Source organism: Myodes glareolus, chromosome 10, assembly GCF_982192425.1.
Source record: "Myodes glareolus chromosome 10, mMyoGla1.1, whole genome shotgun sequence".
In the NCBI taxonomy this organism is placed as follows: Eukaryota; Metazoa; Chordata; class Mammalia; order Rodentia; family Cricetidae; genus Myodes; species Myodes glareolus.
The window spans coordinates 20,460,307-20,487,170 of NC_142035.1; the positions used below are offsets into that span (position 1 = coordinate 20,460,307).

Below are 26,864 nucleotides of genomic sequence, written 5' to 3' on the forward strand. Positions count from 1 at the left end.
CCACCCAGTGCCATGACTCAGAAGCTACAGACTCGCTGGAGCACACCAAGACCAGAATATACTTGCCAAAAATGGAACTTTAAGGCATCTACAGAGTTGTGTGGGTTTTAAGGATGTATTTTCAGCTGCAGAGGCAAGGAGGGTGCATGTGGCTCGTCCCCAAACCTACCTACTCGCTCTGTTTACATCCGGTCCAACCCCCTTCCCATTAATCAGTGCTTAACCTTAAGACTCCCTTAGTTAAAACAGTTTTGCCAGTTGTTAGCTTCCTGAAGTGGATGGTTTAGCTGGTGAAATAAGGAGTGGGTGGGCTCTTTGGGATCCACAAACAAATCCGTTCTGAATTAACATGTTTTTCTAAGGCCTGGGATTATTCTTATACAATGATTCCCAGAACCTGGTGTCAGAAGAATGATATTTTGTTTTGTTTGAGACTGGGTCTCATGTAACCCAGGCTACCCATGTGACCAAGGATAACTCTGAACTTCTGATCTTCCTGCCTCAGCTTGCCCAGTGTTGAGACTACAGGTCTGAACCATTACACCAGGTTTATGTTGTCTTGAGGATGGAATCCAAGGTTCATGCACACTGGGCAATTGTTCTACCAGTTGAGCTACATCCCGGCAGGAGATGATGGGGTTCAGCAGCCCAGGCTGGCCTCCAATTTGTGATCCCTCTGCCATAAACTCCCCAGGGCTGGAATTACAGTTGGGTACCACAAAGACTGACTGAAGATGATTTTGAAAACATCAGCTGAAAGTGACCTTTGACATGGCATTCATCTTGAGATGTTCAGAAGGACAGTGTCAGACAAAAGGGAGATTGCCATCTCTCGGCTGCTGGTGATGGAAAGTCACCCAAGACTAAAACATCTCCATGCAAATGAGGTCTGAGGGAAGCCTGGCCAGAAACTGTGACTTTATGTGACAGGTCTCCCTGGGGATGGATCTGGGTCAGTGGGGTCAGACCAGTAGGGCCAGATGACTGCACCTCTGGGCATATGGGAGTCAGGAATGGGCTTGTTCCTCAGGCTCCTTACTTAGGCAAGAGGTTCATGCTGAGCCCTTACTAGTCTAGAGCTTGTCAAGTGCAGTGACCTGGAGAGGAGGGACGCTGGGCTTTAAAGAGAGAGGAATGTCCCATGCATGTGTGACCAGAGCTGCAGTATTAGACTTAGCACACAGATTCCAACAGCAGGTGTCTCCCAGCCTTAGTCTGTCCATCTGGAAAGTGGAGCCATCAGTGGGGTTTAGAGAGTTGCTGAGAGCACCAGTGGGCTGGTGTGTATGTGCAGTGAAGTGCCTGACCCTGGAACACACAATAGACACTGGTACCCAGGTCTGGGAAGAAGCTCAGAGGCAGAGTGCTCACCAGGTATCATGAATTCACTACAAAATTCAGACACAGTGGTGCACACCTATAAATCCCGGTGGAAACAGGAAGATCAGAAATTGAAGGTCATCCTCCTCTTCATAGAGAGTTCAAGGGCAGTCTGTGATAGTATCTTATCATAGATAGATAGATAGATAGATAGATAGATAGATAGATAGATAGAGATAGATAGACAGACAGATAGATAAAATGGGGGCAGATGTGGCACTGCAGTCTTTAATCCCAGCGCTCAAGAGGCAGAGGCAGGAGGATCTCTGTGAGTTCAAGGACAAACTGGTCTACAAAGCGAGTTCCAGGACAGCCAGGCTGTATAATGACCCCTGTCTCAAAAATAAATAAATGAATAAATAAATAGGGAGAGGGAAGGAGGGAGGGGTCAAGGGAATGTTGAGGACTGAACTGGAGGTGGTGCCAGGTCTTCAGAGCACCTTCCCCAAGGTGAGAGCCTCACCCCAGCACTCCACTCTCCACACATCCACTCTCCACAGCCACAATGCAGCCTGGGCCAGGAGAGCTGTACACTATAGGTAGGTAGCAGACTGGGTCCTGGGCACCAACTTTGACCCAGCAGTCAACCCTACAAAAGGAGGCCAGTACACAAAACAGAGTAAGCCTCTCTACCAGGCTTTCTTCCGCCACCTTAGTTCACACTTAGCCATTCTCAAGTTACTCCCTCTCCCCAGCTATTCCCTCTCCCCCAGCTACTCCCTCTCCCCAGCTCTTCTCCCCTTGTCTGTTCTTTCAGTGCCCAATGCTATCACATACCCCTACTGTCACTCATCAGCTTCTCTGTCACCTTCAACTTCTCTTACCTGGGTAGTTACCTTCTAGTTGAATGACACTTTGGAAGAACCAAATGGATCCTGGCTTTAGTGGGGACAAACACTAAAGTCCTAGTCTCTCCCCGTGTGGACAACATTGGTTCCTCCAGCCTGAGCGGGCTGGTGTGAAGGGACAGTATGTCCTGCCTGCTGTCTCTGAGGCCTTTAAGCTAGGTTACAGGGAAGGAGACAACTGACCCAGCAGACCCAGCGTAGCATAGGCCACAAAACACCTGCAGGCCATCAGGGTCTGACTCAGGGCAGGAAGAGGCCCAAGGCTGTCTGGCAAGGCGCCAGCTGTGGTCCTCTGGGAGAGGGCTCCTCCCCTTTGCCAGGCCCCGCCCCTAGGCAGTCCTTCGGCTCTAGAGGATTCCTCCAGAGAGATGGAAGAGCTTCGCTAAGGCTCTGATTAAATCAGAAGGAACCTCTCATTTCAGGCTTGCTGGAAAACAAGCTACTTTCAGTAGCGTGGGTAGCAAGTGGAGAAGGGAGCTGTGAGCCGGAAAGAGTGACTGCAGACTCGGGCCCATCCAGGCACGCCCCTCGTCAGAACACTAGGTGCCAAGCGACTTGGGAGGAACTCTTATAGAACCGTCCAGGGTTGAGGGCTCTTAAAATAATAAGAAAGCAGATAGCATTGGCAACAAAAGGTTCAAGAGAGCAATTTAGAGATGCTAATTAGGGGCCTACCGAAGAACTTTTCTAATTAGGATAGGTTTTAAACATCCACACCGCTGGCCAAGCCAACCCAAACAGCCCCAAACAGCTCGGAAGAGGTCTATAGCATCAGCCAGAAGTAAGCTAAGGCTTACTTCTTTTCACTTTGGAGTCTGGAAGGATGCCAAGGCAAGCACATTTTAAGTGACATATTGGGGGGGAGGGGGTTGGGGGGTCAAATCCTTTCATTTCTTTCATGTTTACAATGTAAACTGCTACAAAACAAAACAAAAAGCTTCCTCTTTGACGCTAACATGAAACTGACTACCACGAGAGTCCTCTCAACATGAATGACTGGCAGGTAGCTGAGAGCAATAGATAGAGTAGCTACAGCGAGGAGGTGAACAGCAAAGGAGGAGGAGAGATGCTAACTTGGCTTCCAGCCTCGAGTGGCAGGGGCCAGCATCAAAGAGCAGCCGTATCTACCTTGGCTATACTTGCTATCCAGCCTTTGACTCTCCGCGTTTACAGTTCCCCAGCATTTCTCTCTGGCGAGCAAAGGAATCTTGAATCCAAGAGGTGAGGTAAAATTTGCCCAAGGCCACAGAATAGATATTAAAACTTAGATCCTCACAATTCCATGGTTTTGGCCGGACAGGCCACCATGTGTGGTGTTGCTCGCCCTTGCTGCAGGTCCTTCTGTGTTCACTTTCTGTCATCCGTTCCTTGAAAGCTGTTTTGATTACCACGCAAATGACATCTGTGAACTAATAACCCTTCCCATCTGGCTGTGGATTACTGCTTGGTCCTGTCTGTTTCATGCTGACCCAGCCTTTGACCCCAGATATTGCATGTTCAGTATAATAAATCTCTATCTCAGTACCGTAAGTCACTACCCTGCTCTGCAACTAATAAGCAAGAAAATCAAATAAGCACGCGGCCCTGTTCAGGGCCGAGTCCTGACTGCCGCACGGTTTTAGACGATGTGCCAATCATTCCCGACTTGGGATCATGGCGTTCAGATCACCCGGGAGATCCCAGACCTTCAAAGGCATCCGTGGCAGAGCACGCTGTTCGGCCACCTTGACTGCCAGGAGGATTCCAGTCTGAAGAAAAGCCGCCAGTGTACTTAGACTCAGCCTAGATGTCCGTCAAGGGAACCAACTGAGAAAGTGTGTCAGAAAAATGCAGTGGAGATTCCTCAGCCGTGAGATGAATGAAGGCTGGGGAGATAACTGGGCAGCTAAGAACGCTTGCTGCTCTTTCGGGGGATCTGAGATCAGTTTCCAGCATGCGCACGGTGGCTCACAACTGTCTCTAACTTCACACATACATACACACAAATAGTAGATGAATAAATAAACTTTAAAATAGTTTAAACATTTAAAACAGAAGAAAGTTATAGTGTTTTCAAGAAAATGCTGAATTAGAGATATCATGTTAAGTAAAACAAACCAGATCCAGAAAAACAAATACTTCATGTTTTCTCTCACGTGTGTGTGTGTGTATATATATATACACACATGTATACATATGCTTATGATATGAAAATATAAGGGTAACTATTTGGGAAGAGGGTGGAAGGGGCAGAAGAAGGGAACAGAGCAAGAATATGACCAGAGTACATGACACATTTGAATAAAAATGCCATTATGAAGCCCATCATTCTGTATAACAAATATACCCTAATAAGATCTTTTAAAGTCTAGGATGAATGGAGAATTATTACAGTGGTGGCCACCTGTGAATGATGCCTTTCAGCACATGTGAAATATGTAGACTCCTCCATATTGGTGCTGAGCTTGGCCATGTGACCCATTCTGCCGATGACATCAGCAGGCATGATATAGACAAAGGCTGGGTAGACACTTGTGCACCAGGATTTGCCTTCTTAGAACCCTAAGAGCACCATGATAAATGAAAACCACATGGAAGAAGAAGTCAAGTCATCCTAGCTGAGTCCAGAGCACAATAGCCAAAGCAAGATGTGTGAATCAGCATTCCATTGCTATGAAAAAAATACCAGAGGAATAAACTAAAGAAGAAAGGGGCTAGCAAGATGGCTCAGTGTGTAAAGGGTGGCTTTTGCCAAGCCTGAGAACCTGGAACTCACATGGTAGAGGAAGAAAATCAATTCCTGTAGTTGCTTCCTGGCCTCTCTACATGTGTGAACACACATGCACATGCTTTTGCGCGTGCGCACATACACATACACTAAACATGAATGTAATAATCTTTTTTAACAAAGGAGCAAAGATTGACCTTGACTCATGGTTCCATGTTTGGCTGCTTCCATTGTGTCTGGGCCTTTGGTGAGGCAAAACATCATGGCAGACCGGTGTGGTAGGGCCAACCTGCTTACCTCATGGCTGCCAGAAAGCATTGAGAGGGAAGGACAGATGAGCTTGTGTGAGAGCACAGAGGGTCAAGAAAGATCCTTTAAAAGCTCACCCCCCACAATGGCCTACTCCTGCCAACAAGACTTTGCCTCTTACACTCTCCACTGCTTCTGAGAAGTCCATTCAACTATGAACCCACCTATAAATTATTCTGTCAGTGAGATCAGAACCCTCGTGATCCAGCTACTTCCCAAAAGTCCCACCTCTAAACTATATCAAGTACTAAGCCTTTAGCATATGAGCCTTGGGAGACATGCCAAATCAAACCATACCACAATAACTGCTCAAGGAGTCGTTGAGCACCAAGAAACAGAGTTAGGGGAGGAGCTGCTTACACCAAGTGGTGACTCACCTGCAGGACTGCCATGACTACCTTCATGGGGTCCAGGGCACTTACAGTACCTCAGCCAAAAAGCCTGAGTACTGTCCATCAGGGTGTGGAGTTTGATCTCGCTGTTTCTGGGTCTGTGGGAAGGGGCATTTCCCCTCCCTCCCTCCTCAGCCATTTTTTTCTTCTACGTCCTTTCTCAGTCCTCACCATGGCTCTAGATGCACCTGTGTTAGCTAGACAGAGGACAGGCGGGGCCCAGCTCTGCTGACACATATAAGTAGGATGGTAGTGATGATGGTGGATACTCTAAGAGGAATCTAGAATATTCTTCTGTTTTCCAAACCCTAGCCATTCTCCATGGGGCTGTTTGTGATGGGTAGTTGAAAGAAAGCCTTAAGATTTTTCTCATTTTAAAAGACTATGAGGGGCTTGGTGGTAGGTGGAGACAGCAGCCTCCTCTACGGGTCATGCTCAGCATGAGGTACGGGGCCAACAGAGGCCCAAAGCAGCAGGGCCCACTGACCATGGATGGAAATCTCTGAAACTCAGGGGCCAAAATGAACATTTTCTCCTTTCAACCTGACTGTCTAAGATATTTTATCATGGTAATGGAATGTCAACACAGGAAATACCTGGTCTCTGTGGACATGTGACAAGCCTCACACATGTGTCCTGGCTAACACCTGGGAGCAGGTGCTGGCTGGGGGGGGTCACAGTGATTTGAGTCGGAAACAGTACCAAGGAAATTTCATTGGCTCAGTCTCCCCAAGGACCCGAGACATTACCTTGGTAACAGACTATGGTTTGTCAGATCACGGAAAGTGACTTCTCTCCCCATGAACAGCCTCCTACCACCCGGGATGAGAGGCTACACCAAAGCGCAAGGCCAGCATCACAGAAGGATGGGAACGACCTTGTGCACAGGAACTCATCTAAGCACACTCAACCCACTCTGTGTGGGCAGAGCCGGCCAGGGGAACAAATCATAATCAGAAGGTTGCAGGGAGGTCCATGAGCACCTTCGTGGAAGTGGCACAGAGCCAGGAAAGGCAGAAGGCTCCTTTCTCCAGTGAGCCTGTGCCTAGCAACAGGATGGACATCTTCAGAGGTGCTGGTCACAGCGTCCTCTCCTCTGGAAAACACGCAGATGGCACTGCTCATGCGTAGCCTGCTGGCTTCCTTTCCCTCGGTGTCTGTTCCTGACAAGGTTCTCTACAACACCTCCATCCACAGGAAAGCATGTGGGTGCTTTATTCTGTTCAAGGTGACTCGGCTGGATGCTTAGCTCCAGAGGCTGGCACAGCTCACCGCTCACTCACCACCAATGCGGCAGGGCCAGTTTGGTGACAGCCAGAGAGTTCTTCTGTCCTGCTGCTGTCAGCATGTTGAACCCCCAGAGGGAACACGCCTGAGCTTTGGCAGGGAAGGAAGGGTCTTTTCAAAGTAGGAAGGGTCTTTTCAAAGTAGACCCTCTTGCTGTCTTCTCCATACACCAGCTGCCAGTTGCAGGCCATACACTGCCACTGCCACAGACTGAGCAGCTCCGGTCACCTGGCCTTCCCCACCAGCATTGACTGTGAGTCACACTAAGTCCTCGAGCCCTTAAGGTGCATCTGTCAGGTACTCTGATGCAGCAGTGAGGAAAGCAACTAACACAATACACCGCTGTAGCCTACTCGGCATCCACGTCCCTTCCTTGCTTCCAGACACAGCATCTCATTTTCTTGGCTTAGACATACCAGAGCCCTGGTGTTAGTCCAGTACAGGAAAAATGGATGCTTCGGTTAGGCATATGGCTTAGACAGGGACAATCACAGCATTGCCTAACCACATTGCCATGATGAAATACTTTAGACAATCAGGTTGAAGGGAGAAAACGTTCGTTTGGGCCCCTGGTTTTGGAGATTTCCATCCATGATCAGATGGCCCTGTTGCTTTGGGCCTATGTTGGCCCAGTGCCTCATGCAGGCAATGACCCTAAGGAGGCTGTTGACTCCACCCACCACCGAAACCCTTATAGGCTTTTAGTCTAGCCACTTGATTGACCCAAAGACCACCTTAGCCAATGAGATTCCATTCTGGGATTTGCTGAGCCCAGGATAGTATGATAGCTGATTGGACAGAATCTATACTTCGCAGGCTGCTGGGCTCATCTTCAATGACAGGGTTTGGTAATCCCGTCTCCACGTGGCCCAAAATTGTGATCTCCGTGCGCTTTTTGGTGACGTGCGCCCATTCTGCCTCTGTTGAGTTGAGCTTTTGTCACTGGTGACACGGAAGTCTTAATTGATCATTCAGTCTGAAATTATCTGAGCAGGTGGATAATGGGCTCAGAACGCAACAAGATAAATTTAGAGTCTTGACTTCAGTGTCAGAAATCGGGTGCACCCAGGAAGGTCTCCGGGTGCTGGTGTCACGGTGCTTAGCATATGAAAGCAGTCGGTCCGTGCTTGCTTCCTGCATGAAGAGGATCACTCACAGCTGGTTCTTAGAAAATCAGGATGGGAGGATGCTGAACTAATGGGAAACCAACTTGGAGGCGTATTCTGCTATAATTTAGAAGTCAACAGTAGCTATGAAAGAAGTAAGGAGTGGGGATGGAAGGGAAAGGAGGAAGGGGGAGAGACAGACAAGGGAGGGAGGGAGGGACTTACATAGGACAGTCCTGGTGGTTCAGTCTCTATAGTCTCAGCTATTAGAGAGGCTGAGGAAAGGGGACTGCAAGTTCAAGGCCAGCCTGGGCATCAGTGAGTTCAAGGCCAGATGAAGCAATTAAGCAACTCCCGTCTCAAAATAAAAAAGAGACAAAGAGAGCTTGGCTCATTTATATGAGCCGTGCACATGCATATCTCTCTCTCTCTCTGTCTCTCTCTCTCTCTCTCTCTCTCTCACACACACACACACACACACACACAACACACACACACACAACACACACACACACACATACACACACACACAGGATGGGGGTAGAGAGAAGGGAACAGAGAGAAAAATAACCCATTCTAAGAGACAACACACATATACACATAAATAAACACATTCACACACACAAGGGGGGGTAAGGAGGAGAGAGAGAGAGAGAGAAATATACCCCACACTAAGAGACAAAGTCAACCAGAAGAGAAAGGTGTCTGTCATTCACTCCAAGGACAGCCAGATTAGATTCTGGGGAGGACACAGTCAGTAGAGGATATTCACAAGTCTCAACACCACATGTTCCTAAATATGTATGAATATCCTTATTAATTCAAATATATGAAAGTCAATATATTTACCATATACATAAGCAGGAGGAACAGAAGTCTGAGGAGAAAAAAAAAACCAAAGAATATAGACTGGGCAGACTGTCTCCTGATTAAACAAGGTGATCAGACCTTACTGGCAAAGAATATTTTTTCTACATAGAAAACCCTGGGAGAATCTGCAAAAAATAAAAAAATAAATAAATAAAAATAAAAAAAAACAAGATGGAGACAAGGGAGCTTGATGTGACATTAATATACAAAGTCTGAAAGTTCTCCTTTCAGGAAGAAAAATGATATTTCTACGAAAAAAGAAAGAAAAGAAAAAGAGAGAAAAAGAAGACCCTCTCTCCGGAATTCCTAACAAACACCTAGTGTTTCCAAGAGAGAAGTAGTCATGTTTTTTCCCTTACCCCACCCCTAGACCTATTTAGAAAACCTGACCATGGCAAACATGGGAGTTTGATCCAAATTAAATTTATTGGTTATTATAGCACCAATAGATAGCTTCAAATGTTTGACGTTTGGAGAGAAAGTTTACCAAAGAGTTCTAATGATTATATGAATGCTCAACAAGAACCAAGAGCGCTTTGACAGAGACGACAGGAGAAGGACTAATGTGTCCATCAAGCAGATTCTCTGAGCCCTGTTTAAAGGGACTAAAAGCAAAGGGTGAGATAATGAGGGAACAAGGCAAGCATTCACAGATTTGCAACATAAGAATCAAAATTCCAAATCATTAAGACAAACTCCGCCATAACCATGACTTGGGATGTGGCTGAGTGGTAGAAGCCTAGAACCCTTGCCTAGCATGTCCAAAGCCCTGGGTTCGAGTTCCAGCACTGAAAGAACTGACCTGTATTATTAACTGGTTTTAAAGAGCACACAAATCAAGCATCATGCCGCAATGTAGAACTCCGGGGCTTGAATAATGAGCTTGGCAGGTTCCCATGTTTGCAGAGGAGGCCCTGGGACACAAAAGCGGTGTCATAATCCTGAGGAAAAGCAGGGGATGCTGGGGAATGGATAACTCTTGCGGAAGAAAATAGAGACAGATTTTCATTTACTACTTTATACTAAAATGAACTCCGGCAGCATCGCATATTTGATTTATTTAAAGAAGGTCACAGAGACCTAGAAGAAAGCGCAAGCTATTTGGTACTTCAAGATGAAGAAATGCTTTGTACTTGATTGGCGTTTCCTATGAAGGTCAAGAGATGAGTAAATAGTCTCCTCTTTGTCAGTCATATGGTTTCAGCTACAGATTCAACTGTGTGACGGCAGCCACGGATGAGACGCAAGTGGGCAGTTGTAGCTGTGCTCCAAGTAAACTCTGTGATGGGAGAACTGGCCTTCAAATCAGCTTCTGAACTTCCCCTCCCTTTTAAAGATTCGTCTATTTTCTGTTTCATGTGTATGAGTATTTTGCCTACATGTATAGACGTGTACCGTGTGTGTGTGTGCCTGTTGCTCAGGGAGATTCGAAGAGAGTGTTGGATTCCTTAGAACTGGAGTTACAGATGATCATAAGCCACCAGGTGGATGTTGGGAACCAAACTTGGATCCTCTGGAAGAGCCACAAGTACTCATAGCTTTTGAGCCAACTCTCCTGCCCCAAACCTCTACTTTAAGTATGGTATAAAAGCAAAGAATAAAATAATAAGAGAAGAAGGCAAGCAGTCGGGTTTTATTACATAAACTTAAGAACTTCAAGGCATAAACAAAATCTTTACCATAAGCACGACTTAGGGTGTGGCTTGGTGGAGGAGCCATTGTCTAACATGTACAAATCTCTGGCTTCAAGCTCTGGCACTGTGGAAAATAAATACCCTATGAACACAGTTTTAAAGTGAGCACACAAATGTACACTCTGCAGAAAATCCATGAGCCATGCCTGACAGCAGAAGGCTGGCCTCCCCCCCTCTACTGTTACTGACCGCCTTTCCCTTCTCAAACATCAACAGTCACCGAACCCAATCAAAGAAAAAACATGCTAGTAGAAAATATGGACAAAAAATGGGGCAATTCAGAGGAATCTAGGTAATCAGTATGATTAAGAATAGTTTCTTAACATTAAATAGGTTTTACAGGAGGATGAGCAAATTCCTACAGGTGAAGGTCTTGGTTACTTTTCTGTTGCTATGAAGAGAAACCATGGCCAAGGAAACTTATAGAACACAGAGTTGATTGGGGAATGCAGAGTCAGAGGGCTGAAGTCTGTGACCACCATGGCAGGGAGCATGGCAGGAAGCGGGCATGCCACCGGAGAAGTAGCTGAGAGCTCACATATTGATCCACAAGCACAAGGCAGAGAGAACTAACTAGAAAATAGCATCAGCTTTTGAACCCCAAAGCCTACCCCTCTCCAACAAGGTCACACTTTCTAATCCTTCCCAAACAGTTCCACCAAATGGGGACCAGGAATTCAGGCCTCTGGGGGTCATTGTCATTCAAACCACTGTTGTGTTTGGTGGCTAACCACTGAGTATTTGCAAGGCAGAGCACAAGACAGGCCTGGCAGAGCATGGAAGGAAGACTTCATCGGAGAGAGACCCCATTGGAAACCTCACAGGATTTTATATCCTCACATTCAATAAATCTATAAGAATCCACCCTGATTAACAACCCGAGCTATGGCCAAATACTTCCATACATTGATAGCATGTATGGTTTACATTAGGAAAATAATCTGAGGGATAACTCAGAAGGCAGTAGCAAGGGAGACTGCACTGACGATGTTACACTCAGGCCCCCCAGACAGAGGTCAGCATTAAAAATCTGCTTGCTGGAGGATGGGATCAAAATATATTATGTACATTTAAGAAGCAAAGCCCAAAAGTGGTAACGGAGGGAAGCTGGGCAGGGCTTGGCCTGCAAATCTCATTATGCTGACCACTAGGGAAAAAAAATGTCAATCCATTAAAAATCTGTTTTCAAAGACTCTATACAGACAAAACAGTATCTGACCACATCACTCAAGAGCATTTGACTTAGATAGTGACTTTTGCTTTTTAGAAAGACCTCCACCTCAGCTTCTAGAATACTGATTTTGTCCTTAACCCCATGACAGGCCATTCTTTAGTCTGCCTCTGGATCTTCCTTAGGTAGGGTTTCTATTGCTGTGAAGAAACGCCATGGCCATGACAACTCTTATAAAAGAAAACATTTAATTGGGGCTGGCTTACAGTTTCAGAGGTGTAGTCCATTGTCATCATGGTGAGAAGCACAGCAGCGGCACACAGGAACACATAGTATGAAGAAGGAGTTGAGAGTTCTACATCTTGATCTGAAGGTAGCAGGGAGAGACTGCCACACTAAGCCTAGTTTGAACATAGATCTCAAAGCCCACTTTCACAGTGGCAAACTTCCTCCAACAAGGCCACACCTCCTGCTAGTGCCACCCTCTATGGGCCTATGGAGGGGTCTTTTTTTTTTTTCAAACCATTACAGATCTCCTTTTCTGGGCTTAGGATGTACCTATTGAGGTGCCCTCAGCTTCCTCCTAGGCCAGTCCCTTGCTGTCTATTATGGCTGTATGGCTTTAGAAATGTCTTGCTGGACACTGACATGTAGTAACCCCATGATTACTCTGCTGAGTGCCAGGCTTCCTTGCTCATCCATCTCTCCGAGAACTTCACTTGAGGGATGAAAGAACCCCTCTCAGACGGTCCTCTAGAAGCCCTGGCTCTCTCCAAATCTCAGCCTCCCCTCTACCCCAGCCAGCCTCCCCTCTACCCCAGCCAGCATCCCCTTGCAGTGATATCCCCCTCTCAGAGGCACTACCACAGGGCACTACCAGCTATGTGTGGCACACCTGTAATCACAACACTCAGGAAGCTGAGGCAGGAGGATTGCGAGTTTGAAGCCAGCTTGGACTACACAGCACAACCCTAAGTCCAGAGTAAACAAACTAAGCAAGAAAACAGCACCGCCATCCACTTGGATGCCACAAAACCAGGAATCACTGAGTCGCTTAACTTAAGGCCATACGGCTGGGGGTTTCTCCTCACTACAGCAGCTACACTGTTGAAGCTGGCCAGTCTGGGTGACTGTGACAGCTTCCTGTGAGGCCCCACTGCCCTCATGCAGACCCCTCTATCTCGGGGTCTTATTGGTGAGCTATATCCTCAACCACAATTTCTAGTTTCAGAATTTACATGGCCTCCTGAGCCTGCAGTTTCTTAGGACATGAACTTTCTGAAAGGATTCACACTGATGTCCTCAAATGTCCATATTACAGAGTGAAATGTATTAACATCAGGAATCTGAGGACCATGACTCTGTAACAGATCAAGATGTGATGTTTTGAAAAGCACACTTGGGTAAAGAGCCATTCAAGATGCGGGGCAAACCAATAAATTTAAAATAAAAATGGGAAAAAAGAAAGGAAGAAAGAAAGAAAGAAAGAAAGAAAGAAAGAAAGAAAGAAAGAAAGAAAGAAATTGAAATGGCTTCCACTTTCACCAACCAGGAAGAAGCCACCACTGATGGGTATGGATGCCACACTCCTTCAGAAGAGCAGTGCAAAGACGTCACCCACTTTCCAAGGCTACCCCCCTGTAAAGTAAGATCTTCTGTGCTGACGTCACCCACTTTCCAAGGCTACCCCCTGTAAAGTAAGATCTTCTGTGCTGACGTCACCCACTTTCCAAGGCTACCCCCCTGTAAAGTAAGATCTTCTGTGCTGACATCACCCACTTTCCAAGGCTACCCCCTGCAAAGTAAGATCTTCTGTGCTGACGTCACCCACTTTCCAAGGCTACCCCCTGCAAAGTAAGATCTTCTGTGCTGACGTCACCCACTTTCCAAGGCTACCCCCTGCAAAGTAAGATCTTCTGTGCTGACGTCACCCACTTTCCAAGGCTACCCCCCTGTAAAGTAAGATCTTCTGTGCTGACGTCACCCAGGGAAAAGGAGGCCACGTGGGCAGCATCTTCAAGTGAATTCTCCAACCCCATGTGAACCTCAAAATGACCACATCCTAAGGGAGGTTTTGGCCAGAACAGCCCAGGTAAGCTGGTCCTGGGTGTCCATGGAAGGTGCAGACACTTCTAGACAGGTAGGTTACGGGATGCTATTGTGCAAAACAAAAAAAAAAAAAAACAGAGAAAAACCAACAGGTACAGCTCTGACTCAATGACCAAAGAAATGACCTCTAAGTTTTAATTTCTTCATTTGTCTCAGATTTAGTTTCCTTTATTTTTTAATTATGTGTATCTCTCTGTGTGGGTAAGTGCGCATGAATAGAGGTGTTCAAAGGAGTCCCGGGGGAGGATGTTAGGTCCCCTGGAACTAGAGTTAATCTGACATGGGTGCGAAGAACTGAACTCAGGTCCTCTGCAAGAACAGTCGGTACTCTTAACTGGTGGGCTGCCTTTCCTTCCCATCTGTTTGTTTTTGAGCCAGGGTCTCATTATATAGCCCAGGCTGGCCTCAAACTCATAATCCTTTAGTCCCAGACTTCCAGCACACTGGGATGGCAGGAGTGTACCTAATCTATAACGCAGTAGATAGTCATTAGCAGACCCCAGCTAAACATAAGTCTTAGGGTTCTCAGCTTTTAAGAAAACAAAGCAACTCTGAAATCAGAAATGGTCACCTTGGCCCCAAGTCCTTAAGTCGTGTTCCGCCCCTCACTTAAACTTTCCTCCAATCACCCCATGAGAAAGCAGCGTGTAGCTCCTAGATAGACCAAAACATTACCTGGGGCTGTCAGTGGTCATTGCAAGTGTGGGTTTTATCTTCTTAGTGTTTCCGCTTTCTATAGTTTTGGAATATTCTACAAGGAGGCATTATTTTTAGAAGGAGAGGAAAAGAAACTTTCCTGTTCAGAAGTCACCAAAACTGAAAGTCAGAGTCATTTCCTTTAGATAAAGCCAGGACCCTGTGCGGCGCCTCACAGAGATGCTGAACAGGAGATGCTGACAGGGCTGAGTGGATGAGGGTCCTGCACCTCCAGCTAACTTACGCCAGACAGCCTGTGTGTGTGTGTGTGTGTCTGTCATGGTCTATATGGGGATGTCAGCTTGTGGATGCTGGTTCTTTCTTTCCACCATGTGTGGTCTGGAGATCAAACCCGGGCCATGAGACTTGGCGACAAATGCCTTCACCCTCTGAGCCAGTTTGCTGGCCCTGGCACAGATCTTGTAACTAATTTACACATTTCATTTCTACATAACGTTACATTGAATTGCATTTCCATTGCCTTGGTGGGTTGGAAAGCAGCTGAGCTGAGGTCAGGCCGTGAAGCACTAGAGGCTGAAGCAAAGGAGCAAGCACTCACTTAAGCTGCAACCCAATGGTTCTCTAAAGCAGAGGCTGTGTCATTATCTTTCCAAGCCCATTACAGAGCAGCTTTGGAAGAGGTTAAGTCACATGCAAGGCTTCATGGGACTCTCATGACAGACCTAGGACTTAGTTCTATTGCTAAAACGCTCACCTTTAGTGACCAGACTGACCTGTACCTTTGGGTTCTTCCTGTAAAATAGACTGGCTTATCTGTGGTTGTAATCTGTGCTTCTTTGGGCTGTCTGGATCCTGGTGCTTCTGCTGTCCTTAGGGTCTTGACTTTTGGGGTCCCTAGATAGATCCCTTATCCCCAGCCATGGTGGTCCTGCCTACTCTGAAACCTTTAGAAAGCCAGTAATCTGTTTCTTAATAAGTTACATAGAAATGTTCCATGTGACACAGCAACCCCATTCCTGGGTAAATGCACCAAAATGATGGACAAATGTCCACATCAGGACTGGGACACCTGTTCTTAGCAGCATTGTTCATCAGTCCAAAATTGCAAAGATCCACATGCTCAGCCCATGGTGAGTAGAAACGACTGTGGTACAGCCATACAGTGGCGCACTAGAAGGCTGGAACAAGGGAGTAAGAGCTCACACATGCTACAACCTGGTCAAGCTCAAAACTGCCCTGCAGGATAAAAGAAGATGATCGCAAAGCTCACACACTGCATGATTTGAGATGGAGGAAACATCCAGAAAAGGCAGAAGGAGACTCGTGGTTACCTGGGACTGGGATTGGGGCCTGGGGATGATTTCACAGGAGCAAGAGGTGATAAACAAGTTCTAAAACTAGACTGTGAAGATGGGCACACAGCCCTGGGGTTTGGTGGGAAACTCCTGAACAGTTAAAAAATGGGCAGATCTTAGGACATGCAAATGAAGCTCCAAGTTACTTTTCCAAAATAGGGTTTGACTATCCCAACTGCAGCTTGAGGGAGTCACTGTAAGGATTAGATGAGATGGCATATGCAAAGCAGCTGCCTGGTACCTGGTACCTGATAAATAATCATGAAGGTGAGAGTCAGAATATATAACAGGGAGAGCTTGCGCAAACGCGGAATAAAAGACAGCACAGAAATAACAGCTTCTGCCTCTTCCCTGCTTCTTACCACACATCTTCAGCATTTACCAAGTCAAGTCAGCCCCTCGACTTTACATGGTAGGTGTGGTAGGTGTATTAACATGCTCAAGTGAGGAAACTGAGGTCTGGGAAAGTTAGGTTACTGTCCCCACAGTGCACAGGTAGTCAATGGTAGAGCTGAGATTTCAACTCAGGGGGAAGAACTGCAGTCTGCACGCCAACCCCCTGGCTCTCTGCAGCCTCTCAGGAAACAGCGAGTTGCACCGTTTCTATGCTAGTGATGGCTGAGGTGCTCAGAGGCCTGTGGAGAGCTCTCCTTGGGAACCTGAAGGGTTAGAGAAGGTATGTCAGGTGAGGGAACCATGCACCCAGAGGTGCAAAGGAGGCCAAAGAACTTAGGGGCCTTGAGGAGAGCCTAGATGCTGAGGAGTGGTGAGGGAGGGGCTCAGGCAGGTCCTAGGTCAAGGACATTAGCCAGATCGTCTTTCTCTGGGAACAACTCTCACCCACCCCCACTGCAGGTGGGGAGGTTGACTCAGGATGCTATGAGCTCAAGGGAGTGGGGAGCTGCCACCCATGCTCCCACGCCACTGTGAGCTAACACCCCAGCAGCCTCCCAAACAGCAGCTCAGCCAGCAAGCAGAAGCCATTCTCAGTCAGCCAGGCACAAGTTGACTCTGTCAGGCTGCCAGGAAGCTGAGCAGAGATCAGCAAGTTCAAGGGCTGACGGACGGCAACCTCAAACACATCCACCTGTGGGCCCCAGGGTCCCCTTTACAAGACCCCCACAGCTTTCCACACCACAATGACACCAATCCAAAGGACTTTTCTTAGTGACTTCCATCCATCTCTCAAACATGTTTCCACATTTGTCCAAGATAAATACTTAGACATGTGCCCAAAAGTTCACTGTATACAAACAAAAAACACTGGGGAATTGTATAGATCCTGGTGACACCAGCTATAAAACATTACACAGCGAACCTTGCAAGTCTGCTGTGCTGCGTGTGGTTGGCACAGGTAACTCCAAGACTTCATACTGGGGAGGGGGAGTGAACACTAGAGTCACGTGTCTGGGATCCCAAGATGCCTTTCCTTGTGTAAAAGCTTAAGGAAATATGAAGGTCTATGTGCCTCCCGGTCCACAGAGAAAAGAGAAAAAATACTAGAAGAAAAGACTTCAGATCAATAAGCAGGGACTAGAAGGGGGAAAGGAAGAGAGGAAGGGACTTGTTCTGTACAACTCTATATCATTTGATTTAATAAAAATTCATTTGTATGAATTTTATATTTTCTTAAACATTAAAGTTGTTTTATCTGGAGAAAAAAAAGTTATCAGGGTAACTTTCAGAGGTCTAGGATGTTTTGCTCTTCTCGTGTAGCCCAGGCTAGGGCCTTGAACTCAGTATGTAGCTAAGGATGACATAGAATTTCAACCTCACTGCCTCAGGTACTGGGATCACACGTGTGGATATTATACCTAGTTTACATAGTACTGCAGACCAAATGCAGGGCCTCACATGTGCTAGACAACCCCTCTACCAGCTGAACTACATAAATCTAGAACCAGTTCTAACTCCTCCCACACTCTCTCAAACCCAAGCCCTCCATGCTCCGTGATGTAGATTTTAATTAAAATTTAATTTCAATTTTAATTGAAAACAGAGAAGAAAAACAAATTGTTCAAGGTCAAAGGCTAGGGATGGGGTGGAGGAGCACCCTTGAACTCCAAGCCAAGTTTCTTCTAAGCCGCGCACTTGACAGTCGACAAGAGATGATATTTGGGTAGCAGGCTAGGTAGGTACCATCAACTGTTCCAAAACACACAGCCAACTCTCAAAGCCTGCAGAGCCCCTTGGGAGGGGAAATGGGGTTTTCCAGAGAAGCAGAACGCAATTGACACGTGGAGAGAGAGGAGTTAGTGAACTGCCACCTCCACCAAAAATTAGACCTCGTCATGAGCCTGCCAGCCACCCCCTGAGTGGGATGGGGCCGCCACGTCACCCAGCACACCAAATCACACGTGGGAAGGAGCCTCAGGGCCACATCCCCAGCCTGAGCCATCATGCCTTTCAGGGGCTCACCCCAGCTCTCACCTGAGCCGTTTGAAACTCAGTGGATCTGGAAGCCTGTCCCTGCTCACGTCCTAGGGCCCCCGTATTACCGGGATCAATGGTATGGTGCTTTCTGGGCAGTCCAGAAGTTGGAGGGTCAGGGGAGCACAGGTTTGTATCTCTTATCTGAAAGGCTTGCAACGAGGAGCGCCTGACGTACTGAAATACTCACAATGGTAGCTCGAGGACAGAATGCAAGTCAACGTAAGTTCACTTCTGTGTCCTGCATACTGCATACTGTGTCTTGCAAGCAGTTTGGGCATCATTGCTAGCCCACCCGTGCTTTACGACCCATCCCATGAGGTCAGGTGTGTTCATTTCTATATGGGACATCTATGTAGGTGCCCCAAATGTTTCAGATTTCCATGGTTAGGGACACTTGGCCTATGAATGTCCATGCTCTATTATGTTCTCAGTGCTACCAGCCCTCAGCTCTCACTAACTGTTCTAGTGCCTAATACCAGGAGAGGGATCCAGGGCACATGCCAGGCTTCTCCAAGGGTAGTGCAGATGCTACTGAGGGACCAAAGGGCACGTGCACAGACTTCAGTTCTAATGAGCAGACATGAGGATATGCACACTGAGGGAGCCTAGTCAAAGCCATTCTAGCTGTAGAAAGCAAACCTGAAAAGCCATGGGGTGGTATCCTACCTAGGGTTTCTGATCCTGTTACCCTACCTGGGTCAAGGTTCTGAATCTCTCTGAATCCAGTATCCCTATCCGCTAAGTGGGTGTTATTAAATGTAAGCAGTACAGGGTAACCATGCAACCCGGAAACCGTATGAACATGCATTCATTTATTTACACAGTTCAGAGAGTAACACCATCCTGGACAACGTGGTGTGTACTTGTCTCTACTTCCAGACTTATGGCATCCATGACAATATAAACTATACATTTAAAGAAATAAAAGGTAACAATATAATAAAACATGCTGATACATCAGCTTTGGGGGTTCATACCTGCCATCCTAGAATTTGGGAGGTGGAGGCAGGAGGATCAAGAATTCATGGTCCTCTTCAACTACATAGATACTAGCTTGGGCTACCTGAGAGCCTGTCTCAAAAGTCAGAAAGCAAAATTTAAAAGCAATCATAAGCATATAGTTAACATGAGAACCATGTCCAAGATACTTCACGGGTATTGCTCAACTGAATGCTCAGAAGGCCTTCCTGGGGATGCTGCGGTCTCCCCCATTTTGGACATGTAAAGTCTAAGGACAGAGAACAAAAGAACTTCTCTGTGTCAGGGTCACACAGGGACTTGCACATCCAGTTTTAGACCCAGCTGTCCACCTCCAGGGTCTAGATACATTTTAAAAATGTTATCATTTTTATTTGATGCATATGGGTGTTTTGCCTACATGCATGTGTGCGCATCACATATGCCTAGTACCTGGGAGGCCAGAAGAGTGGGTCAGATTCCCTGAAACTGGAGTTAAAGCCGATTATGAGCTGCTGTGTGGGTACTAGGAATCAAACCAGGGTCCTCTGGAAGGACGGTCGGTGCTCTTAACCTCCGAGCTATGTCGCCAGCCCCCAGGGTCTAGCTCTTCACCACCCTCCACCATGGATGTGGCAGTGGAGAGTGAATTGAGAACAGATTCAGGGATATGGGTTCTGGAGAGAGTGCTGGATCCTTTTATAAGACCCTGAGTTCCCTCCCAGCACGAAAAAGAAGAACAGCATGCCACAGGATGAGTAAGGACCAGAGACAAGGATTCCAGAAATACAACATCCTAGAGTAGCCAGCTTGGGTGGGGGGACACAGGATATGGGATACCACGTGTTCATCATTCTGCACGGAGTGCCAGTGCCGCAGGAAGCAGGTTGTCAGTAAATATTTGTGGGAGGGAAGGGAAATTGTTATTGTATTCCTTAGCCAAAAGCTGGACTCATTGTCTCCAGCAATGAAAATAGCCGTCTAGGACCAAGCCAAGGCTGGGGGGTGGGAAGGGATGCGCGATGGCACAGGTCTGCAATCCCAGCTCCTGGGAAGTAGAGGCAGGAGGGTCAGAAGTCAAAGGTCATACTCAGTTGCATTACAAGTGGAGGCCTCCCTGGGCTACATGAGACTGTCTCAGGAGTGGGGGAGAAGTCTTTCCTAGGGCCGTCTTCTGCATAATGTGGACTGATGGGGCGGCCCACACTTGACCTCAGGAACAGCTCAGAATTTGCCTGCCCCTGTTCAGTCCGGGCTCTGGAGCAGGGGGCCTTACCTTCTTCGGCATCGTTCCTCAGTGAGGCCTCAAGTAGCGCCACACTGGCCTCAAAGGACACCTTCTTGCGACGGCCACCCGTGCTGCGCTTCCGCTCATGCTTGCGCTTACGGTGAAGCAGGTCCTGTTCATACTGTGCCCACTTCTTCAGCTGCTGAGCCCGGCGCTTCTGGGCTGCGCGCAGGCGCTCCAGCGTAGGTACCTTCTCCAGCAGCTGCAGCTCGGTGAGCAGGTCCACGTGGCTGGCCATGGCCCCGCGCCTGCCCTTGCCTTCCTGGGGCTAGCACAGTGTGCCCGGGGCCAGGGGAGCGCAGGGGCTCCCGAGGGGCTGGGGCCTCATGGTGGGGCCTGGGAAGGGAAGACAGACACACAGATGGACTGATCAGTCCGGAGAATATACATCGTATGGTATAGAAACTTACCCGACCACCCTGCCCAGAGTTCAGAGATCCTTTGAGGTTTTCTTTGCATTTGTGCCAAGAGCAAAGTCCTGCTTCTTAAGAGTAAGAGAGTGGGTCCCAGCAAGGCCTGGCTCTGCTGTGAGCCAGCGTTTGAATTAAAGGAAAACCGTGCAGTTTCACAATCACACCTACGTGCACATTTCCTAGTGTTTCCCACACTGGATACCCAGATAGAGACCATTCCATTACTCCTGAAAGCTCTGCTGCATGATGGTGCTTGCCCACCTCTCAAGCCACAGTCAGCTAACAGAAGACTGCCCTTTGCAGCAAACATTCTCGTGCAAAGGCATCCTACTTCAAGAAGTAAGTCACGTGACAACGGAACTAGGGGGTATCTTGGGGCTCAGGACAACATGGGGGGCAACCAAACCCAGGAAACCCCAGGCTGTGCAGCATGCAAACAGAAGCCCTGGGGGGCTGGGCTGGGAATGGGGTTCAGCTGGCTCCTTCCTTGTCGGGTGGGAACCAAGTCCGGGTTCTATCCACAGCACCCTATAAATAGGGTATGGAAGTGAACGCCTGAGGACGTATGGGCAGAAGGATCAAAAGTTTGAGGTCATCCTTGGCTACATAGTGAGTTTGAGGCTAACCTGAGCTACGTGAGAGCTGAGAGAGAGAGAGAGAGAGAGAGAGAGAGAGAGAGAGAGAGAGAGAACAAATAGAAGCCCAGTCCTCCGACACACCAATGCCAGGCACTTAAGATTCAACAGGAAACATGCAGCTTGGCTTTCCAATTCTTTGCTTTGGTTTTGGTTTTAAGTAACTCAGAGTTTCTGGGTCTGATGGCAGCCTGTCATCCTAGCTACTTGGGAGGCAGACGCAGGAGGATTTCAAGTTCCAATCCTGTCTGAGCTAGAGTGAGTTCAAGGCCAGCCTAAGTCCCTTATTGAGACCCTGTCTCCAAATTAAACAAGCAAGCAAACAACAGCATAAAGGAAGAAAGGAGGGAAGGGAGGGAAGGAGGGAGGGAGGAAAAGAGCCAGTATGGTGGCACACACCTTTAATGCCAGCACTGGGGAGGTAGAGGCAGGTGTATCTCTGAGTTTGAGGCCAGCCTGATCTACAGAGTGAGTTCCAGGGCAGCCAGGGCTACACTGAGAAACTCTGTCTTGAAAAACCAAAAGAGGGAGGGGAAGAAAAGAAAAAATGAAACCCTGGGGCTCTAGCTCAGGAGTAGAAGGCTTGTCAGGCATGCACAAAACCTGGGTTCCATGCATAATATAATATGTTTAAAAAGTCTTACAATCCTTTTGTAATTAACTTTTTATTTTGAAAAGAGGGACGTGACCCACCAACTGTAATTCATACTCCCCAGATACAGTTCTAAAGTAATTTCACCAGCGCACACCACCACAGTAAAATATCAACCACTCCTCAGCTACAAGTACCCCTTCTGGCAATTTCCCAAGGGTTCCCCTATGCACCCACAAACCCACCCACATCCCAGTCCCTGGCACTGATTTGCTCCCCGTCTCTAGGTTTTTGTTCAAACAACACTATAGAAACAGGAGTTGAAAGCAAGTAAGAACTGAGGGCTGGCTTTCTTTACTCCACACAGATCATTCCTTTGAGGTTCATCCCAATCACCATCCGCGTGAATGGTTCATTCCTTTTCATTGTTATCTAGTATTCCACTGTGCATTAATTTGTTTCCCCATCCACCTACTGGAAAAGGTCTGGGTTGCTTCCAGTTTGTGGCTTTTAAATTCATGGACAGGTTTTTGTGCAAGCATAAGTTTTCATTTCTCATGGTGAATGCCCTCAGGGCACAGCTGTCGGTGATCTGGTAATTACCCGGTTAGTTTGAAAGAAATCACCAACCATGTGGTTGTGAGTCTACATAATAAATAAGTCAGTCTTTAAAAGAAGAGAAAGAAACAGCCACTCCCCTCTCCAGAGGGCTTGCATCTGTTTTCCTTCCCTCCAGCAAGGCACGAATGAGAGAGACAGGCTCCCTGGCAGCTCTCAGTATTGTCCCTGCTTTGCACTTAGGCCACTGAGACAGATACTGTGGCTGGGTGGTTTTGAGTGTATAGAATGGAGTTGGATGCCCTAACACGGTGCTATGATGGTCTCACGAGAACTGGACAACCAGATGTTAGTTCCCCTTCTTTGTGTAAACACCTGCCCCAGGACTAGCCTGAATCAGAGACGGATGGGAGACTAGCTCTCCTTTCTGGAAGATTCCTGCATGTCAATCAAAAAACCCACCCAATCCTCCCGGCAACTTAGAGAAGCGGGCACTACCATGTTTGTCTTGCAAGTAAAGAAAACAGATAAAATCATTTAACCAACATCACAGCTTAAAAATATTGGGGAGTTGTGGTCTAGGGATGTAGCTCAGTTGTTGGGTTGCTTGCTAACATACAAGAAGCCCTGGGTTTTTACACACACACACACACACACACACACATACCCTCTGGAGAGGACAGGGCTGCCCAGACTGAAGAGATCAAGAATGTCTGAAATCTGTAAGGTATACTTTTGGACTACAGGCCAAACTTAATCAGCAAACCTCCTGTATTAGTCCATTCACGTTTATCAGTCTGTTGAGGTTTAACCCACACCATCTTCAACATCTCAATTAAGTACTCACATTTAAAACTAGGAGTTTCTATGTCCAGTATCAGATATAGAAAATCTCAAGATCTGCCCACATGGACTCGCATGGCAGTCACCAGAAGGTGTAGAGAGAGGCTGTACCCTCTCGTGGAGCACATACCTTCTAATTTACCCCAGTCCCTCCCAACGTCCTACCCCACCTGACCTATGTTTGTGTCACCGATCACTAGCTCCTGTGGTCATTGAGTTTGGAGCCCTGTAGGGGGCAGAGGGACACGGCAGCATCCAAGCATCAGAGATCCAGTCAGCACAGAAGAGGAAGGCCGTCTTGGAATCTCCACGACACAGAGCAGGGCACAGCCATTTACACCTCTCAGAATGCACAGGCCTGCAAGCTGCCCAGCAAGCCCTCAGCTAAGGTCTTTAGATTCCAGGGACCGACAGTGGCCAGCATGCTTACATCACGCCCTGGAGGAAGAGTGTTACCCGGCATCAGCTCACCTAAGTTTCCAGTGTCTTACAGCGCTCTGGCTGCACACACATCCCCTGGTCACACATTGGGTAGCGTGGCCCCCAAACACGTCAAATGACAGCGGGAAGCAGTCATGCCAGGCAGCTGCATGCCAACACGCTTTCCACTTCCCGAATACCTTCCTAGCGGAGGATGGTAGCTCAGCCTGGGATCCAGCACTTGAGAGACTGAGACACGCCGGCTCCAGTGAGTATGAGGCCAACCTGGGCTACACAGCAAGTTCCAAGGTTGTCTGGGCTAACAGTATTAGACCATGTCTCAAACGAAAAATAAAAACCAAAAGAGAAACACTCCATCATTTCCACCAGGTGTTCTAAGCATGGAAAGAGAAATGGCGCAAACGAAAGTCACTGCTTTATACATTTAACACACACTAATAAAAACTATTGAAACCAAACCTGGTAGCACAGGCCTGTAATCTCCTCCCCTCCCCCTCTCTCCTCTTCCCTCCCCTCCTCTCCCCCTCATTCTCTTCCCTCCTCTCCCCTCCTTTCCCTTCCTTTCCTCTCTCTTCTCCTCTCCTCCTCTCCCCTCCTCTCCTCTCCCTCTTATCCCCTTCTCTGCCCTCCCCTCCCTTCCTCTCTCCTCCTCAGTCTGATGCTCATAGGTGTTAACATTAGAGCCACGTCAGTTTCCCTTGTAAACCTACAGACAGTCGCCCCACCACTACCCGAGGTTCCCAGCCTGGGGGAAGGGACAGAAGTGGTATTTAGATTAAAATGTAAAAACATCATTTGGTTTTCTGTGGATTTGTTTTCACAGTTACTGTTTATTTATGGAAGTGACATGAAATTTCCTTTTTTTATATAACTCCATTTCAATCTACAACTAGTAGCTTGGTAGTAAAGAAAAATGGAATAATGACAGAATTCAGTGTTGGCAGAATATGTAAGTCACTGACATTTGGGGAAGCCGCCTCACAATGACAACTGGTTCTCATGACAACAGCCTTAGAACGACTCACATGGGCTTTGTGCGGGGCGGGGGGTGGTTTTAGTGCTAGGGAGGGAACTCAAGGCTTTGCCTATGCTCAGCAAGGGCTCTACCACTGAGTTGCAGCCCCAGCCCCAGAAGCATCCATATGCACTCAACAAACACTTCTCAACACCTGCCACATGCCAGAAGTGTGCTAAGGGATGAGGGCAGAGTAGGTAATAGATAGATGTGGCCCCTGCCCAGCTGATGGACAACAAAACAGGCAAGGGAGCACAGGACGGGTGGCAGCTTGGTGGCAGGAGCTGGACTCCCCAACCCCCAAGCTCCAGACAGACAGACCGTACCACTGCCCTGCCCTCTTTGCTCTAGGCCAAGAAATTAAGAACAATCGCCCAGCCCCCTGGAGAAAGATAAGGACAACATCTCCCCAGAGCCAGTAAAAGGGGCCAGGGCATATTTTCTGTGACTTTGCCTATCAGCCCCTCCTATCTCACCCCTTGGGTTCCCTGGAGCAGGGCCCCAGGACAGCTCCCTCCTGACTGCTAGTTTTCAGGTGACCTAGTTTCCCCCAATAGACCCACACACCTCCTCCGCCCCCATCTGAGAAAACCCTGCTCAGGCTAATTAAAGAATTGCCTGCTGCGGCCAACAGCAGCCAGGCAGGCCCCCCGGGAAGGGCACTGGCTTGGGTGCTGGGAGAACCCAGGAATCCAGGACTCCACTGAGCTGGGAAGTAGCTTCTTCAAGAGATTCTTGCATCCCAAACCACTCTTGGACAATGGAAACAGTGCAGGGTACCAGACCCTGGGAGAATGATAGTCTCAGTACCTTAAGGGGATCCCCCAAGGAAGCCAGGCCTGGAGGTAAACCCACGGTGGAATAGAAATATTGTAAGCCTAGTGTGGTGAGAGCCCCAATGGACTATCTGCTCAAAAAGGGACTGGGCTGGGGGTATAAGCATAGGAGGGGTCTGCATAGGCCAAGGCAATGAAGTCATCCAGGAAGTATGTTGAGTGTGAGAAGAATCTGGGGCCAGGGGAAGTAGGGTGGGACACTGAATTTCCCCAACATCTGGGCCACGTACCAAAATAGTTCTATTATGACCAACAGGAAGTTAAAGGCCAAGGCATTGGGCCCTGGGAGAAGCAGGAAAAGGCCACTAAAGAGTTGTCACCTTGCCCCTCAAGACCTTGAGCTTGCCTGTCATCTAGCGGAATCTAAACCTGGTTCTTCTTTGTGCACATACTCACCATTGCTGCCCCGAGTAGAAGGGGCCAGTGTGTGAATCTGGGCTCCCACAGACTGGGCACCACGAGCCAGGCCAATAAGGCAAAGGGCAAGAAAGTTGACCAGGGTCCTGTGGGGAGGTGGAGCTATAGGTTGACAGGAAGCTCCTCGGGCGAAAGGCTATGTATGATGGCTTTGCTGCTGAGAATGAGTGCACCCCTGGAGAAGAGAAGATTCATGGGGTCAAAGACCTCCTCCATCATCTTGGGCCTTGAATGGTCAGAGCTCTTCGCAAGTGCCTGAGCCCAAACACGGAGATTGGCTCTGGGATGTATGTAGGCAAACATCCTAAGGAATGGATCCCAATCAGAAACCTTTCCTTCCCACTGAGCCAGAAGACCGAAGGGAAGGTGCTGCTGAAGGCAATCTCCAGAAGAAGCCAACGGCTGCATGGCACAGGAGATGAAGGGGGTCCTTAATCACTGAGTCTCTGGACTTCAGCTGGCCAAGTCAACAAACTCCATTCGTTACATAAGGCAGTTACTGATAACCCAGCACATCCTAACACTTGGCAGGGATATTTTTAAAGATGCAG

At 47.8% G+C, this 26,864-nt stretch overlaps 1 protein-coding gene across 2 annotated transcripts in view; it reads right to left on the bottom strand.

Moving 5' to 3' along the window:
- Ppp1r16b (protein phosphatase 1 regulatory subunit 16B) overlaps window positions 1-26,864 on the bottom strand; it is a 96,453-nt gene that overhangs the window by 48,433 nt on the left and 21,156 nt on the right. For both annotated transcript variants that reach the window (XM_048440919.3, XM_048440920.3), the window contains exon 2: window positions 20,552-20,899. In XM_048440919.3, the coding sequence (XP_048296876.1) occupies window positions 20,552-20,801 (250 nt within the window). In that variant the 5' untranslated portion in view covers window positions 20,802-20,899. The remainder of the gene's footprint in view (window positions 1-20,551; window positions 20,900-26,864) is intronic.